General features: G+C 39.4%; 1 protein-coding gene across 1 annotated transcript in view; it reads left to right on the top strand.

Moving 5' to 3' along the window:
- The window catches only part of UNC5C (unc-5 netrin receptor C), a 416,430-nt gene that overhangs the window by 285,068 nt on the left and 117,227 nt on the right, over positions 1 to 14,135 (top strand). Inside the window, exon 4 of the mRNA XM_024126662.2 lies at positions 1,048 to 1,151. Within this exon, the coding sequence (XP_023982430.1) occupies positions 1,048 to 1,151 (104 nt within the window). The remainder of the gene's footprint in view (positions 1 to 1,047; positions 1,152 to 14,135) is intronic.

Below are 14,135 nucleotides of genomic sequence, written 5' to 3'. Positions count from 1 at the left end.
GACAGTGAGAGGCCCGCGTACCGCAAAAAAAAAAAAAAAAAAAAAAGCTCTATGACTGACTCATGTACTTTTTAGCTTTGGTGTTTAAAATGACAAACTGGTTTCTAACATTTTCGTGTCCATCAATAGCAGTTTTTCAAATTGTACTGCATATTGCTGTAGCAACTATAGCTATATAAATCAGGGGGCCCCAACTCCTGGTCCGTGGCCTGTTAGGAACCAGGCCGCAGAGCCGGAGGTGGGCAGCGAGTGAGCGAAGCTCCATCCGCGGCTCCCCATCGCTCGCATGACCGCCCGACCCGTCCCTCCCCCGCCAACCCTCCCCCGCCCCTGGTCCGCAGAAAAACTGTCTTCCACGAAACCGGTCCCTGGTGCCAAAAAGGCTGGGGACCGATGATATAAATACATAATTAGATTCTTGGTATACTTGAGCAGAAATGACTGTTTAATCTTCTGATTGCAGAATAGTCACAAAATTACATATTGAGATATTTCTGGACTCATACCAAGAGTTACTCTTTTCCCTGCCTTGTGTTTGAGGCACCTCCAGAAGCTATGTTCATTCTTTCAGGACTCCAGCATTCTGTTTTTCACTCTGAACAGAAACTTGCTTTTGCGTTATCAGAAGATCTCAGAGTTATTACAACTTCAATAGTATCTATCGGGAAGAAAGAGAAAATAAGAATATACCTCAGGGACTTTACGAATAAACATCATGACAACGGGATTCTCTTGATTAAAAATGTGATCATTATAGTTGATTATTAAGAAATAGTAAGGAAATGCAGTGAATGGGTTTCACTAATTGTTAGAATGAGGATCTCCAAAGCATTCCAGTGAAGATTAAAGTAGGAACAGTAAATAGCCTCCAAGTTTCATAATTTCCAGTACCCAGAATATAATGACCCACATTATGGTGCAGTACTAACGTGATTAAAAAGTACAAAGAAACCTAAAATAAGAAGCTGCAGAATGTTTATTGTACTTCCAATAAAGGAATAAACGTTCATTAGTTTTGTCTCATATTTTATTACTTGTGCTTTCCAGATCTGCGGAAGACGTTTGAGCAGGAACCCCTGGGAAAGGAAGTGCCCTTGGAACAGGAAGTCCTGCTCCAGTGTCGACCACCCGAAGGGATCCCCGCGGCTGAAGTGAGTAGCAGCGAAAATCCTTCACATTTTAGCAGCTGGCGCTTAAGTTATTCTAACCGAGGCCTAGTCCATGGCTAATGGTGCAGTGAATTCGGGTATGTCATGATGAATGGTTGGTAATGGAGTCCTAACTGCTTGCTGCTGGCAAAATAGATTGATTGGGAACTGATTAATGACTTGGAGTCAATTAGAATATGCCCCACCGGACAAAGCCACAGGCAGCTTGGTTGAATGTTGTCATTGTCTTTTAAGAAATCAGAAACACTGTTTTATTTTATCTGGCATTAATCATAGAGAAAGGTGGTATGACTTAATAATGTGCCATCAATTTCATTATTTTTCTTGATACTATGCAAAAAATGTAAGAAAGGCGTGTGTGTGTGTGTGTGTGTGTGTGTGTGTGTGTGTGTGTGAGCCTGTGCACTCCACATATGTATTTCCTGCTCTGTGATATATTTATGGACATACCTAAAAGCCATAGCCACACACAACGAATAAAAACATGTTTGAGGAATGTCAGTTAGTTTCATCCTGTAAGCTTTGCGTTAGCGCTTTATTTGCATTTTCTGTTTTTGGTGAAACAAAGCCTATTGATAGTTAATGAAATATTACAAATCAGATTTATACCATGACTTTTTATTGGCAACAAACAATAAAAAGCCCATTTTTCTGTCACAGTCATCCATATCTCCAATGTATCAATGCAAAGACTCTAAGTGCCACTCTTAATGAAATTTCCTTTTTTCTTTGAAAGAAGAGAGCTGTTTTTTGCCTTGCTCCTGGCATCCCATGGCACTTTCTAGCACTGTATCAGAGACTTTGTATGATTATTGCTGTTTTATCCAGCCACTCCAAAACCTTATCTTCCAACACTGACACACAATATGATTTATTGCAATTATAAAGGAGGCAGCTCTTCTCTATTCAATATTTCCCTTCACTTAGGACAGTAAGTGCACCTGTCTCCTTAACTGTATTTCTAAAATTCTAATGCAAACCTCCACCATTAAACTACCTTGAAGACCAAAACATATCCTGAGTAACATAGGTATCCATAGACTCTTCTTGACTTGATGTTTCTTAAAGAGAGCAAATCCCTGCAGAGATTTTCAGTGAGGAGATTCTATAACTTCTTCATTTTTTTGGTCTCCTCAGCAAAGTGGTTCACTTTGTCAAGGAGTAAAGATTCAAGAGTGCAAACTGATTGGCTGTGAATTTTATCTGTATCATCACTGAGGAAGAGACCAATTAACACTTGGCAAGCTCAAAAATCATATACCCATTTGACATTCACAGAACTATAACGTGAATTTTTTTTCTTTTTTTTGAAGTCAAGAGAGAGATCAAACACACATGCTTGAGAGCAGGCTAATAAACTCCTCTGTCGATTATTTTCAGCACCCTTAGAATCACCAAGATCAGAAATCTAATGACTACCTTAACGTGACACGTTACAACTGTCATTTGCTCAAGAGGGGCAGATAAATTAAAGAAGAAAGGGATGAAATGTAACGTGGTGAGTTAAGGGATTATAAGATTATTTTAATTTAATGATATATATATTCATCATTTAATATTTTATTTATTTATTTGAGGAATTTGAAAGCATGAAAATAGCATAAAATGGAATATTGATCTTAAAAGGAAACCAGCAGGTAAAACTCTCATGTTTTACTCTAAACAAAATCAGTCCTTAAGACGTCAGGCCATGCTGACAAGGATTTATGCTTCTTTTGTATGCAAGGCAAATGAATCTGAAAAACTCAGTAAACGCTCAACAAATACAGAGTTGACTGATTCAATTTATCTTTGTTTAATAAGTATATATCTAGCATCATTGAATAAGTAGTCAAGTTCATTCTTTGCAGAATATCAGAAGACAATAATTTCCTTCCCATAAAAGTCAGTAGGTTTCCAAAGAGCTCTACTAATCTTAAGTGACAGAAGCGTCACCTTTGGTGCAAATAATGGCACAGGCATATCTGAGGTAATAAATAACATTTAATTTTCTCCCCTATTTTGGCTTTAATTTCTGCTACAGAACGTTAAACTAATTTCCTTACAGAACTCTAGGTTTAAACTCAGGCGTCCCCATTTTTAAGTCTTGGACTTTAGGCAAGGTATTTCAGCTCTCGGTATCTAAGTTTCCTCAATTAAATTACAAAATGGAGATAATAATGGATGGTGTCTCTCCAGAATGTCGCTGACGGTTAAATGAGATATATGCAAATCACTTAGACCATGTAGAAGCACTCAATAGCATTATTAGTGCTATTATTCTATCACCTATTGATTCACAGAAGACTCAGTCCGACCTCTTGAATTCAGAGCGCTCACTGAGCACAGTGCAGCTCTGTTGGGCGCTGTGGGGTATGCAGAGATGAGGCTTCTGCCCTATGAAGAAGCACAAAGATGCCCTCCTGTGTTTTCTAGCCAGTTACTTTGGTTAGAGTCCATAAATGCTACAAATGAAGATAACGTTTGAGCTTTAAAACCAGGACATTCCCTTATTTATGTAACATATTTACTTTACAAATGACTTGTTAACGTGAATATCTACAGCAAGTCCTGATGTGCTGCTGTCCTTACTCTGATTTTTCAAGCTGTCCGTTTAGTCATAATGGACCCAAGACATTGGACCAGACTTCATATTTTCTCCCAAAGGGGAAATTTGGGCTGGGGCTACTGTTGGTAGTTCTCCTTTTCCAAGCCAAGGGAAAGAGAGGGACAAAGAAAGTGTCAGAGGAGGAAGAGGCCAGCCCAGGATTCCTTATATGCTTTCTCTCCAGGTGGTAGCAGTGTTGACTAAGGACTCCTCTCAGTACTCATTGGTTAAGAAAAAGAATATGTCAGTTATTAAGTAGCAGATGCAGAACTATTCAGTATTTGACATCTGGTATGAATGAACCAGTATAACTGCCTGAACATCAGCCCCTAGGTACCCTGATTTTTTACAGCTCCAACTATTATCTGTGTTGAAATGTATCTGTTTGCTACTGCCCTACCTGATTAGACTGGGATGAAATGAGGAACAAAATGGGATTTTTGTTCATGTTTCTCTCTAACATCAGCAGACTGTAGGTTGCATAGTAGATTCTCTAAGTATCTTTAACTAAATGAAATAAAGAGTCCCTGTTGGATGTGACACAGAGGCTGCACCTCAGGAAATGAAACTTCTCAGAGAAAGGATGTTTGTCACCTCTGAAGACGCATACCGAGAGAACTCAGTGAGGGTGGAGTAAGGGAATCTATCAGTCTAGTGCTTCTGACCCACTAGATGGGAATAAAAGGCCATTGAGAGTTACTTTAGTTCAAGGACTGTAGGACAGGCTAATAATAATTATATTTAAATTAAAAGTAGACTAGGTGAAATAAAGAATAACAAATCCCAGAAATACTCTAAAATGGTATTGCTCAGTATTTTTAATACCTCTTTTGCTAGGATCAAGCCAAAAATATAATGCTTTTCTCCCATGTCTGGGGAGGCATTTGCCTGCCTTTTGGCAGAAACCCGCCACCTCCCCAAAGAAGCCAGAAAATTAATATGCCCATGCACGGGTGCTGGGTTGCTCCAGTGGCATAACAGCAGCACTCTATGAAATGAATCCCTCTTTGCTCATTTTAGTTTATGCCTGGAAAATGTTGCTGTCAAATGGTGAGCCAGAAATATACTCAGAGATGCTTTATTTCATCAGATTATCTCTTTTGGAGAGTACTGGTGTCAGAACATCAGTGGATACAAGATTTGTTGGCATGGCAGAAGGGGCAAAGCTGAATTTTTCACTAAAACAAACCTGTGATTTGTTTCACCTTAAACAAGGGGATAATTGCTCCTCTAATTATAATCGAACTATTTCTCAGAGGAGTCTAATTGGAGGAACAGGGCACAATGTTCAACATATTGACCCAGTTGTGCTTAAAAACCGTCCTCTTACTTACCCACATTTGCATCTCTAATTAGCAAGTGGGAAAATATGGGGTGAAGTGCAAAAGAATAGATTATTTTGCTGAGTTTAGTCTCAGCGAAACAGGAAAGAGATGTTTTTAAAGCAGCATCAGCTTTACCAGGGGAAAAAGCTGCTGGCAGCTGGAGGCCTCACCACATGTACAGCATCAGGTAGCTCTCCATCTAATTGATTATTAATATGGCCAATGAACATTTTGTTTCATGAGAGGAGTGCATGTTTTGCTGCCCTTCGCTCATCATTGGAACTTCGTGTTGACGCATTTCCATGCAGGTGCATTTTCTCCCAAGCTGTGCTTTACATTCCTTGCAGACAAAAAACGTTTCGAGAGAAAAGAAGAGTTTGAATACTAATTAGGAGGGAGACATTGCTTTCAGTGCCCAGTGATATCTGCTGGAATTTTCTCCTAGCATGTGTGTAGCAACAAGAAGGGGTTTTGCTTATGAGATGAGTATCAGCCTTACAAACAGGTTTGCCACAAGTATCAGGTTCCCTGACTGGTAGTCAGCTTGCAAGCTTTGCATTGGTGCAGTCAATATTTGCCAACGTCATCTCTTTATTTGGGTCACTTACTATGTTTTTCTGCCAATGTAAATAATATGCCTCTAATAGTTATGCACAGAGAGCACCCACCACAAGCACAGATAACTTTGTGAACCAAGTTAAAAATTAGAATAAAATTAAACACAGGAATAAATAATAAACCTCTGATTTATAATAGATTTGTGGCTTGACTTCTGCATATACACAGTGGTTCCTTTGAGCCTACAGTACAAAATCCCGTTTTTATTTTTAATCACTAATTCATTTATTCAAGGAATATTAATTGTCCACTCACCGTGTGCTGGATACTCTTCTAGTTGAAGGAGATACATGTCAGTCAAAGTCCCTAAAGGGTAACAAAACCATAAACAAGAATAGAAATAAAAGAGCAAGATAGGGCTCCCCTGGTGGCGCAGTGGTTGAGAGTCCGCCTGCCGATGCAGGGGGCGCGGGTCATCCTTCAGACGGCAAATTTTTCAAATACAAGTGGGAGATATATGAAGCAATCTTGGAGATAATTCCTGATGTAAAAATTCAAGTTTCAGGTTCTAAAAATCAAGCCTGGGCTTCCCTGGTGGCGCAGTGGTTGAGAGTCCGCCTGCCGATGCAGGGGACACGGGTTCGTGCCCCGGTCCGGGAGGATCCCACGTGCCGCGGAGCGGCTGGGCCCGTGAGCCGTGGCCGCTGAGCCCGCGCGTCCGGAGCCTGCGCTCCGCAACGGGAGAGGCCACAACAGTGAGAGGCCCGCTTACCGCAAAAAAAAAAAAAAGAGCAAGATATTGTCAGATAATTGCAAGTTAAAGTAAATAAGACAAGGTCATATCTGAGAGGTTGACGGTTGTTGGGGATCAGGAGTCACTTTAAAGTTCAAAGAGAATCTGTCTGAAGAAATAACATTTGAGCTGAGATCTGAATGACAGGAAAGAGCCAGACTTGAAAAGATCTGGGTCAGGAAGCTCCAGGTAGGGGAGCAGAATACCTCAGAAGGTGGTTATGGTTTAAAAAGGAGGCCAGTGTCTCTGAGACACAGTGAGCCATCGGGAGGGCAGGAAGCCCTTCAGTCAAAGGGTTAGGATGAGCTTGGGGGCTAACACGTGGTAATGGTAAGGGATTTGGAACTGTGTCTGAATATATGCAGAGTCATTGGAGTTATTTAAGTAAGGAATTGTCATGACCTGATATATATTTATTTCAAAGATCATTCTTGCTGCTCCAGGGAGTACAGATTTTAGAAGTGTAAAAATGGAAACAGAGACACCATTTAGGAGACCTTGCCTTACTTCAAGTAAGAGAAGATAGTTGATGGTCTTCGAGTAGAAGTAGAAGAGAGAGAGAAAGGTGGAGAAATAAAGGATATGTTTTAATTCCTGTGGGAACAGAAAGTTCTGAACTTGGATTTTACATCTGATTTTATTAAATGAATAAAATCTAGAAAATATTTGGTCCTTCAGAAGAAAGTGAAATCTTCCAAGCTAATGGTCAGCAAACCCAGTAGAGTGAGCTTTTCTTAGATGACCTAAAATCAGTGGTCAGTAGACTTCAACTGTTTTCAGATACATCCTTTCTCTCTCAGTGATGCTTCAGCAACAGGCAGTGACCTAGCCTGAGACATAATCGCAGGGCAGGAGGGTCTTTTATTTCCACAGCCTTTATTTCAAGAAAAAAAAGGTCTTGGGCTTCCCTGGTGGCGCAGTGGTTGCGCGTCCGCCTGCCGATGCAGGGGGACCGGGTTCGCGCCCCGGTATGGGGGGATCCCACGTGCCGCGGAGCGGCTGGGCCCGTGAGCCATGGCCGCTGCGCCTGCGCGTCCGGGGCCTGTGCTCCGCAACGGGAGAGACCACAGCAGAGGGAGGCCCGCATACCACAAAAAAAAAAAAAAAAAAAAGAAAAAAAAGGTCTTTTCTTGGGTAAGTTCTTGGCTTTGAAATTTCTTTCAATGATTCTTCATATGCCTGGAGGCACTATTTATTGTAAACCGATTGTGGATGAAAAATGACAGTCATAACAAAAAGAGCAAAAAGCCAGTGTTTTTTAAAGGTGGTCAGATTTAGCAAGAGTCCCAACACCCTTAATTGCTCAATTTGAGGAAATGCTGAGAGTTACTTAACCTGAAAGGCAAGTTTATAGTAAAGACTGGTTAGGAACTGTCTCAGGACTAATCAATTTATAGTCCTTTTGCCCTGGAAAATTTAGCATTTTAAGGACATTTCAGTGCCATCTTGCTCCCTTGTAAGATATTATCAGATTGAGTCATTCTACTTTGGGCTCTTTTGGTGGTTGTCACTATTAATTCACTTATCACCGTGCTTTCATCTCCTCATAGTTGAATTTAAGGCTTTAGAAATGTGAAGTTTTCCGATTTCAATACAAGTTCACCTCTACAGCGTGGTCTGCACACATTCAACTCTCAAAAGCAATGAGCCAGACATATGTGCAATTAAGGAGGTGTTTCCCCAGCAGGAAAACAACGTCCCTTTCTTAGCAAATTCCTTCCCTTTGCAGAAGTTGCAACAACTGAGCAAAACGTCACTCCAGTTTCTGTTAGGTTACTAATCACGTCCCTGCGCCAGACTTGCAGTGAGCCAATCCCTGAGACGCTGAGGTTTGCAGCTGAGAAGAGTTTCCTCACAAGGCAGCCAACTAAGAAGATGGAGAACAAGTCTTAGTTCCGCCTCCCGGAGGCGGAACTCAGGAGGGTTGGGATACTTAAGGGATAACCAAGGCGGCCTTAGGCTGGGGAAAGCTGATTGGAGGCAGGAAAAGAAGAGGGAATGGGTGTACTGCGCAGGCGCATCTCCGTGCGCCGCGGCTGCCTGTTCGCCGTGGAGGCGCCCAGCGTGAGCTGAGGGTACGTTTCGAGGCTTCTGAAGTCAACAGGCCACTCATCGCCTGAAAAACTGGCCTCAGGCCCAGCTTTAGGGTCAGGGGTCCCAAGCAGCCTTAGCCGCTCGCACTGGTCAGGAGCTGACTTCAAGTTCCTGTGGAACGGCTGGACTGAGTGGAAGCTGGGGAGGTATGTGATTTAAGAGGTGAAAAAAGAAAGAAATACTAAAACGGGCTAAATTAGTGAAGGAGTTTACAAGCAAAGGGGTTTGGACAAGCTGTTGCCGTATCTGCGGTTCTGTAAGATAAGCTCAAGAATTTCTATTAGTTATCAGCTTCTGTTAAGTCTGTGGGACATGGTTTCATTTTTACTTGCTTTTGTTTTTTTAATCCTTTGACTATTTTTTTGGGGGGGGGTACAGTTGTCTAAAGATATAATTTCAGCTTGCTTGAAGTCCAATTCTTTTAACAGTATAAAAATACAAATACTTTCACAAAGCTACTGAAAGGCACAAACAGTGGTCGATGCAGAAGTGAATGAGTGTCTTACTGTTGTTGCCAATCTGAGAAGCATTTACAGTGTTCCTTTTTCTATCGTAACTTGTATTTCTACGCCACTTCCTCCATGGATTATTTTTTACCCTAAAATAATAATTTGATGCATAAAAGTTTTTGTTAATCACAACTCCATACTTCTCTCTTTTAGCAAATAGCTGCATAGACAAAGCAGCCTTCTATTCTTGACAAGAGACAGCATCTAGAACAGTGTCTCCACAGTGGACCTGGGGTCGGGGAGAGTTTCTTTGTACACTTCTTTTTTTTAATGGCGTTTTGATTCTTTTAAGGTACTTTTTACCCACAACTTTAATGGGTAAATAATATTCATTTGCATTCTATAATGAAGACTTTCTTGGTTGGTCATATGAGACACCTGTTGTCAGTGTGAGATACCAGCAGAAAATAATTCTAACAGTATAAAAATACAAATACTTTCACAAAGCTACTGAAAGGCACAAACAGTGGTCAATGCAGAAGTGAATGAGTGTCTTACTGTTGTTGCCAGTCTGAGAAGCAAATAGCTGCATAGACAAAGCAGCCTTCTATTCTTGACAAGAGACAGCATCTAGAACAGTGTCTGCACAGTGGACCTGGGGTCGGGGAGAGTTTCTTTGTACACTTCTTTTTTTTAATGGCGTTTTGATTCTTTTAAGGTACTTTTTACCCACAACTTTAATGGGTAAATAACATTCATTTGCATTCTATAATGAAGACTTTCTTGGTTGGTCATATGAGACACCTGTTGTCAGTGTGAGACACCAGCAGAAAATAATTCAGTGGTTTCGAACTCTGAAGCAATGGAGCTAAAGCCTACCTGGTGAAAGTCTACAGAAGGCTTATTAGCTAGAGGTATCTTTTAGCATTGTGAAGGCTTTACTATTCAAGGTACAATGCATAGATTATGTTTCTGCTGTACAATGAAGTGAATCAGCTATATGTGTATATATATCCCCACCCTCTTGGAGCTCCCTCCCACTCCTCTCCCCATCCCACCCCTCTAGGCCATCACAGAGCATTGAGCTGAGCTCCCTGTGCTATACAGCAGGTTCGAACTAGCTATCTATTTTACACATGGAAATGTATACATGTCAATCCTAATCTCCCAATTTGTCCCACACTCCCCTTCCCACTCTGTGTCCACATGTCCTTTCAGGACGTCTGTGTGTCTGTTTCTGTACTGACTTGACCTGGGAGCTTCTTAGAAAGGTAGAATCTCAAGCCCCATCCAGGGCACTTAATCAGAATCTGCATTTCAGCAAAATTATCAGAACCAGTCTGCAATACGGTGTTCAAACTAGGATGCACATTGAGATCACCTGGGAATCATTAGAAACTACTCATGCTTATAGCCCACGCTAAAGATACTTATTTAATAGGTATTTTATGCAGCCTGGGTTATCACTATTTTTAATAGGTTTTTAATAGCTCTGCAGGTGATTCTAAAATGCAACAAAATTTGAGAAACGCAGGTCTAAAGGGCAAGGTTAAAACAAACGAATACAGGAAAAGCTTCAAACTTGTGGCTGATTCTAAACCATCCAGTAAAACTTGGCTGACTCCCAGCTTCTAGCTAATGCTTCTTCCAGAATCTTGGCTTGGCTGAGTGTGCAGTTGATAATTGCCCCATAATTGTTTTTCCCATTTATTTGATTAACGTACCTGCATACAACAATTCTAGGCTGAATCTCCATTCTCTTAGGTGTACACGCGCCTCTCAACTCTGTTGTGTCATTTTCAACCTCAGTGTTGGGACTTGAGGGACTCCAGTTTGAGTTTAGCAGAGTAACCTTTCTGATTGACGTGGATTTTTCTAGCTAATGCTTCCTGCACTCACTTTTCATATTGGGTGGTATGTGGCAATTTCCCTTTGTTAATTAGAACAAATGTGCCAATTATGTTAATGTTTCTCCAGATACCGATCAGTTAATAATTAGATGCAACACATCTGTCTTTCACAGGGGAGTAGAATAGAAAACTGCAAGGTGCTTTGCTCTTTATTATTGACATATATGATTAGATTCCTTAGCCAGTCACATGGTTAACAAGTTCATGTAGCAAAAGGGCAAAGGGTGACAAGAGCTACTTGGGGGTCTGAGCACCTCTCCTTGTTAGCAATTTCCTGGCGGAAGTCTGACTATCTCTAAAGGATCTCTGCAAAGAATTTAAGTGGTCTGTTTTTCCTTTTCTTTTTCTTTAAATAAATTTACATTTCCTCGTCTGTAAAATGCAGGTTTGTCATTTACCCTGAACTACAGAAAGAAACAGGGTCTTAAGAAGTATTTACAACTCTCAAAATTCAGCTTAACTGATATGAAAGATCACACTGAAAGAAATCACAAAATTTAGCCTGTAGGATTATATCGAAGGTGTTGTAAACATGTGTAAATCACCATTGGATTTATAATTTGTTACGGTTTCTGCTTATATGTCTCCCTGTGTCTGAACTTTGGAGCTTTCTGATTAATGGAAAAAAATTGATTTTGCTTCCTTTGTTTTACTGGTATTTGCGGTTCATACTTGGCAGGGGTCTAGAGAGAAGTAGTTGTAGCCAAATTATTTCATAATGTGAGTAAAGCCTCTATCCTTGTGTTGACTCTGGCAGTGTGGAGAAGAGACTTACGAAACCAACACATAAGCCTTCTTGAAGGTAGTCAAAACGTATCCTAACCACTTTTCGGATAAAGCTTTTTGTTTAGTTTAGAATTCAAAGTATATGCACTCTAGCAAATATGGTTTACATTCCTAATGTTTGATAATATTAAACTATATACTCTTGTCATCTAAAAGTAAAACATTATCATTGTTTTTATAATGTCTATATTATTGTGGTTCCAAATATATTGTCACTATTGTTCTTTTATAAACAGTTGGCCAGAAAAGAAGAATGAATTTCAGATTATAGATTGTTTTTTCTAACTGTGACACTTAAAACAAAGGAACAACTGAGCAGACATTTAATATATTTGGAAATAGTTGTGCTTGCTAATACTAGTGCCAGACATTTCTAGAAAGTCCCTAATACATGAATTATCCTGCGATATGTTCCTTTTGCCCAGGGGGTTGGAAGGGATGAGGCAGCAAGGAAGTGGCTGTGGTTGTTGATTTATTTTTATTACGTCATGCTGACCCAAATATTTGTCTTTTATTTTTTAATAGTAAAACATGAACAGAGTTAGGTTTTAAACAATTTTAGTAGTAAGCCATGAAATAAATTACTGGATATAAGTAATTTTTGGAAAATAATTGTCTTGTGTAAATGGGTCCCCCACTTTATATACTCTTAACATTGGAAGTTTTGGAATCTGTTTTAGGTAGCCTAGTTTTATGTTTAATCAGAAAGAGAGGAGGAAAGTGAATAAAGGTGAGAAAGTGAGTATAGGAAGTGAAGATTAAACGTGGGGATTATTTACCCCGTCTGGAATGTTAATCCGCTTTTCTCTGTGTTTGCTGATGTTATAAATCAAAAATTAAATTTAAAATGAAAAATAAAGTATTCAGGGAAAAGATAATAGAAATTTTGAAACATGAATGTTGTTGAATGCTCACGGAGCTGCTCAGAAGAGATGATGCAATCCTGAGCCATTGAAAAATGATCTCCATGTTTTTCTGCAAAACTTCTCTTCCCCTGACAGCCCTTATATAGCCAATAGTTCTGAATTTTATAAAATATCAGTAACAATAAAACTTTAAAACCATGCATGTAAGAGCCATAAAAAAAGTTGATCCTTAAATCACACCACACACAGGGTGGGATGGCAGTTTTACACACCTTTTCTGGGAACACACAGTATGGGGTCAGTATACTGTAGTCCGAAAACTTATAAAGAAATTGGGACTCACTCATCTTCATTAATAAAATCATATGGGCACAACACTGTAAATCAACTATACTCCAATAAAAATTAAAAAAAAAATCATATTGGGGTTTTCAGAACTCTGTGCCAGGCTGAAGGCGTCAATAGGGATTTCTAAACAGTTTATCCTCTTACTGTCCTTACAATGTAAGAGCTGGGAAGCAGTCCTCTTATAGGATGGCTAGAAATATGACATCTCTTCTGGCACATACGCTGGGAGGGATTGAGCTTGTAAATAAGGAGAAACTTTCCTCACCAGGAGAGTTTTATGAATGAAGTCTCATAAACCCACACCAATAGTCCTATGTAGTGGAAAATTGAAAGATTTCTCCCAGTTTGTTTTTTTTTTCCTGATTGGTATTATGAATATAGAGGTATGTACTTCTTAATAAAGACTGAGGAACACTGAATCATCAACATTTAAAATACATTTCATGCAGATATAGTTCTGTTTGGGGTAAACTTAGGGAAGAGGCGATTAAATTAAATTTATTGACTGTCTCCTAATTCTGAGTGCTTTACCTTCCATATTAAATCCTCCTACAGCCCTGGGAGGGATGGTCTCTCCCTTTGCACAGGTGAGGATTGTGATTCTAGGAACTTAGAGCCTACAAGGCTGCAGACTCAGCAAGTGGGGGAGCCAGAATACAGAGCCAAGTCTAGCCAGCTCCAAAGCCCATGTTTTTCCCTGCAACAAAAAATGTTTTATTGACTGTATGTTTTTGAAATTTAGTTCATTAAAATGACACAAATTGTGTGTAGCCTTATTTGATCAGTTTTCATAAATTAAATCATATAATATCCAAAGATATCTTTTGGGAAAAGTTCTTTATTTTAAAAGTGTTATATCATCTCATCGATTTTCCAAAAGGGGAGTACTCACATTTATTTGAATTGTTACTATTTGCACACACTTCTTAAAATAATTAGAATTTTACAATGTAAAAGAGAAATTAAACTCAACTTCAGGTCCGTTAATAAAGAATATCTCAGTGATTTTTAAACATATTTGATGTTCAAGAGTTTTTCCAAAATATTTCTCTTAAATGAAATTAATTGGTATGTACTATAGGTTCACAGGTCACTTTTTTTGTCTGTCATAGTACTGCTCTTAGTTTTGTGATAAATAGTACTAAGAAAAAATAGTACTTCTTTTTTTTTTTTTTAAACATCTTTATCGGAGTATAACTGTTTTACAATAGTGTGTTAGTTTCTCTTTTACAACAAAGTGAATCAGTTAT

Source organism: Physeter macrocephalus, chromosome 7 (assembly GCF_002837175.3).
Source record: "Physeter macrocephalus isolate SW-GA chromosome 7, ASM283717v5, whole genome shotgun sequence".
Taxonomy (NCBI): domain Eukaryota; kingdom Metazoa; phylum Chordata; class Mammalia; order Artiodactyla; family Physeteridae; genus Physeter; species Physeter macrocephalus.
This window is presented reverse-complemented; position numbering and strand designations above follow the sequence as displayed.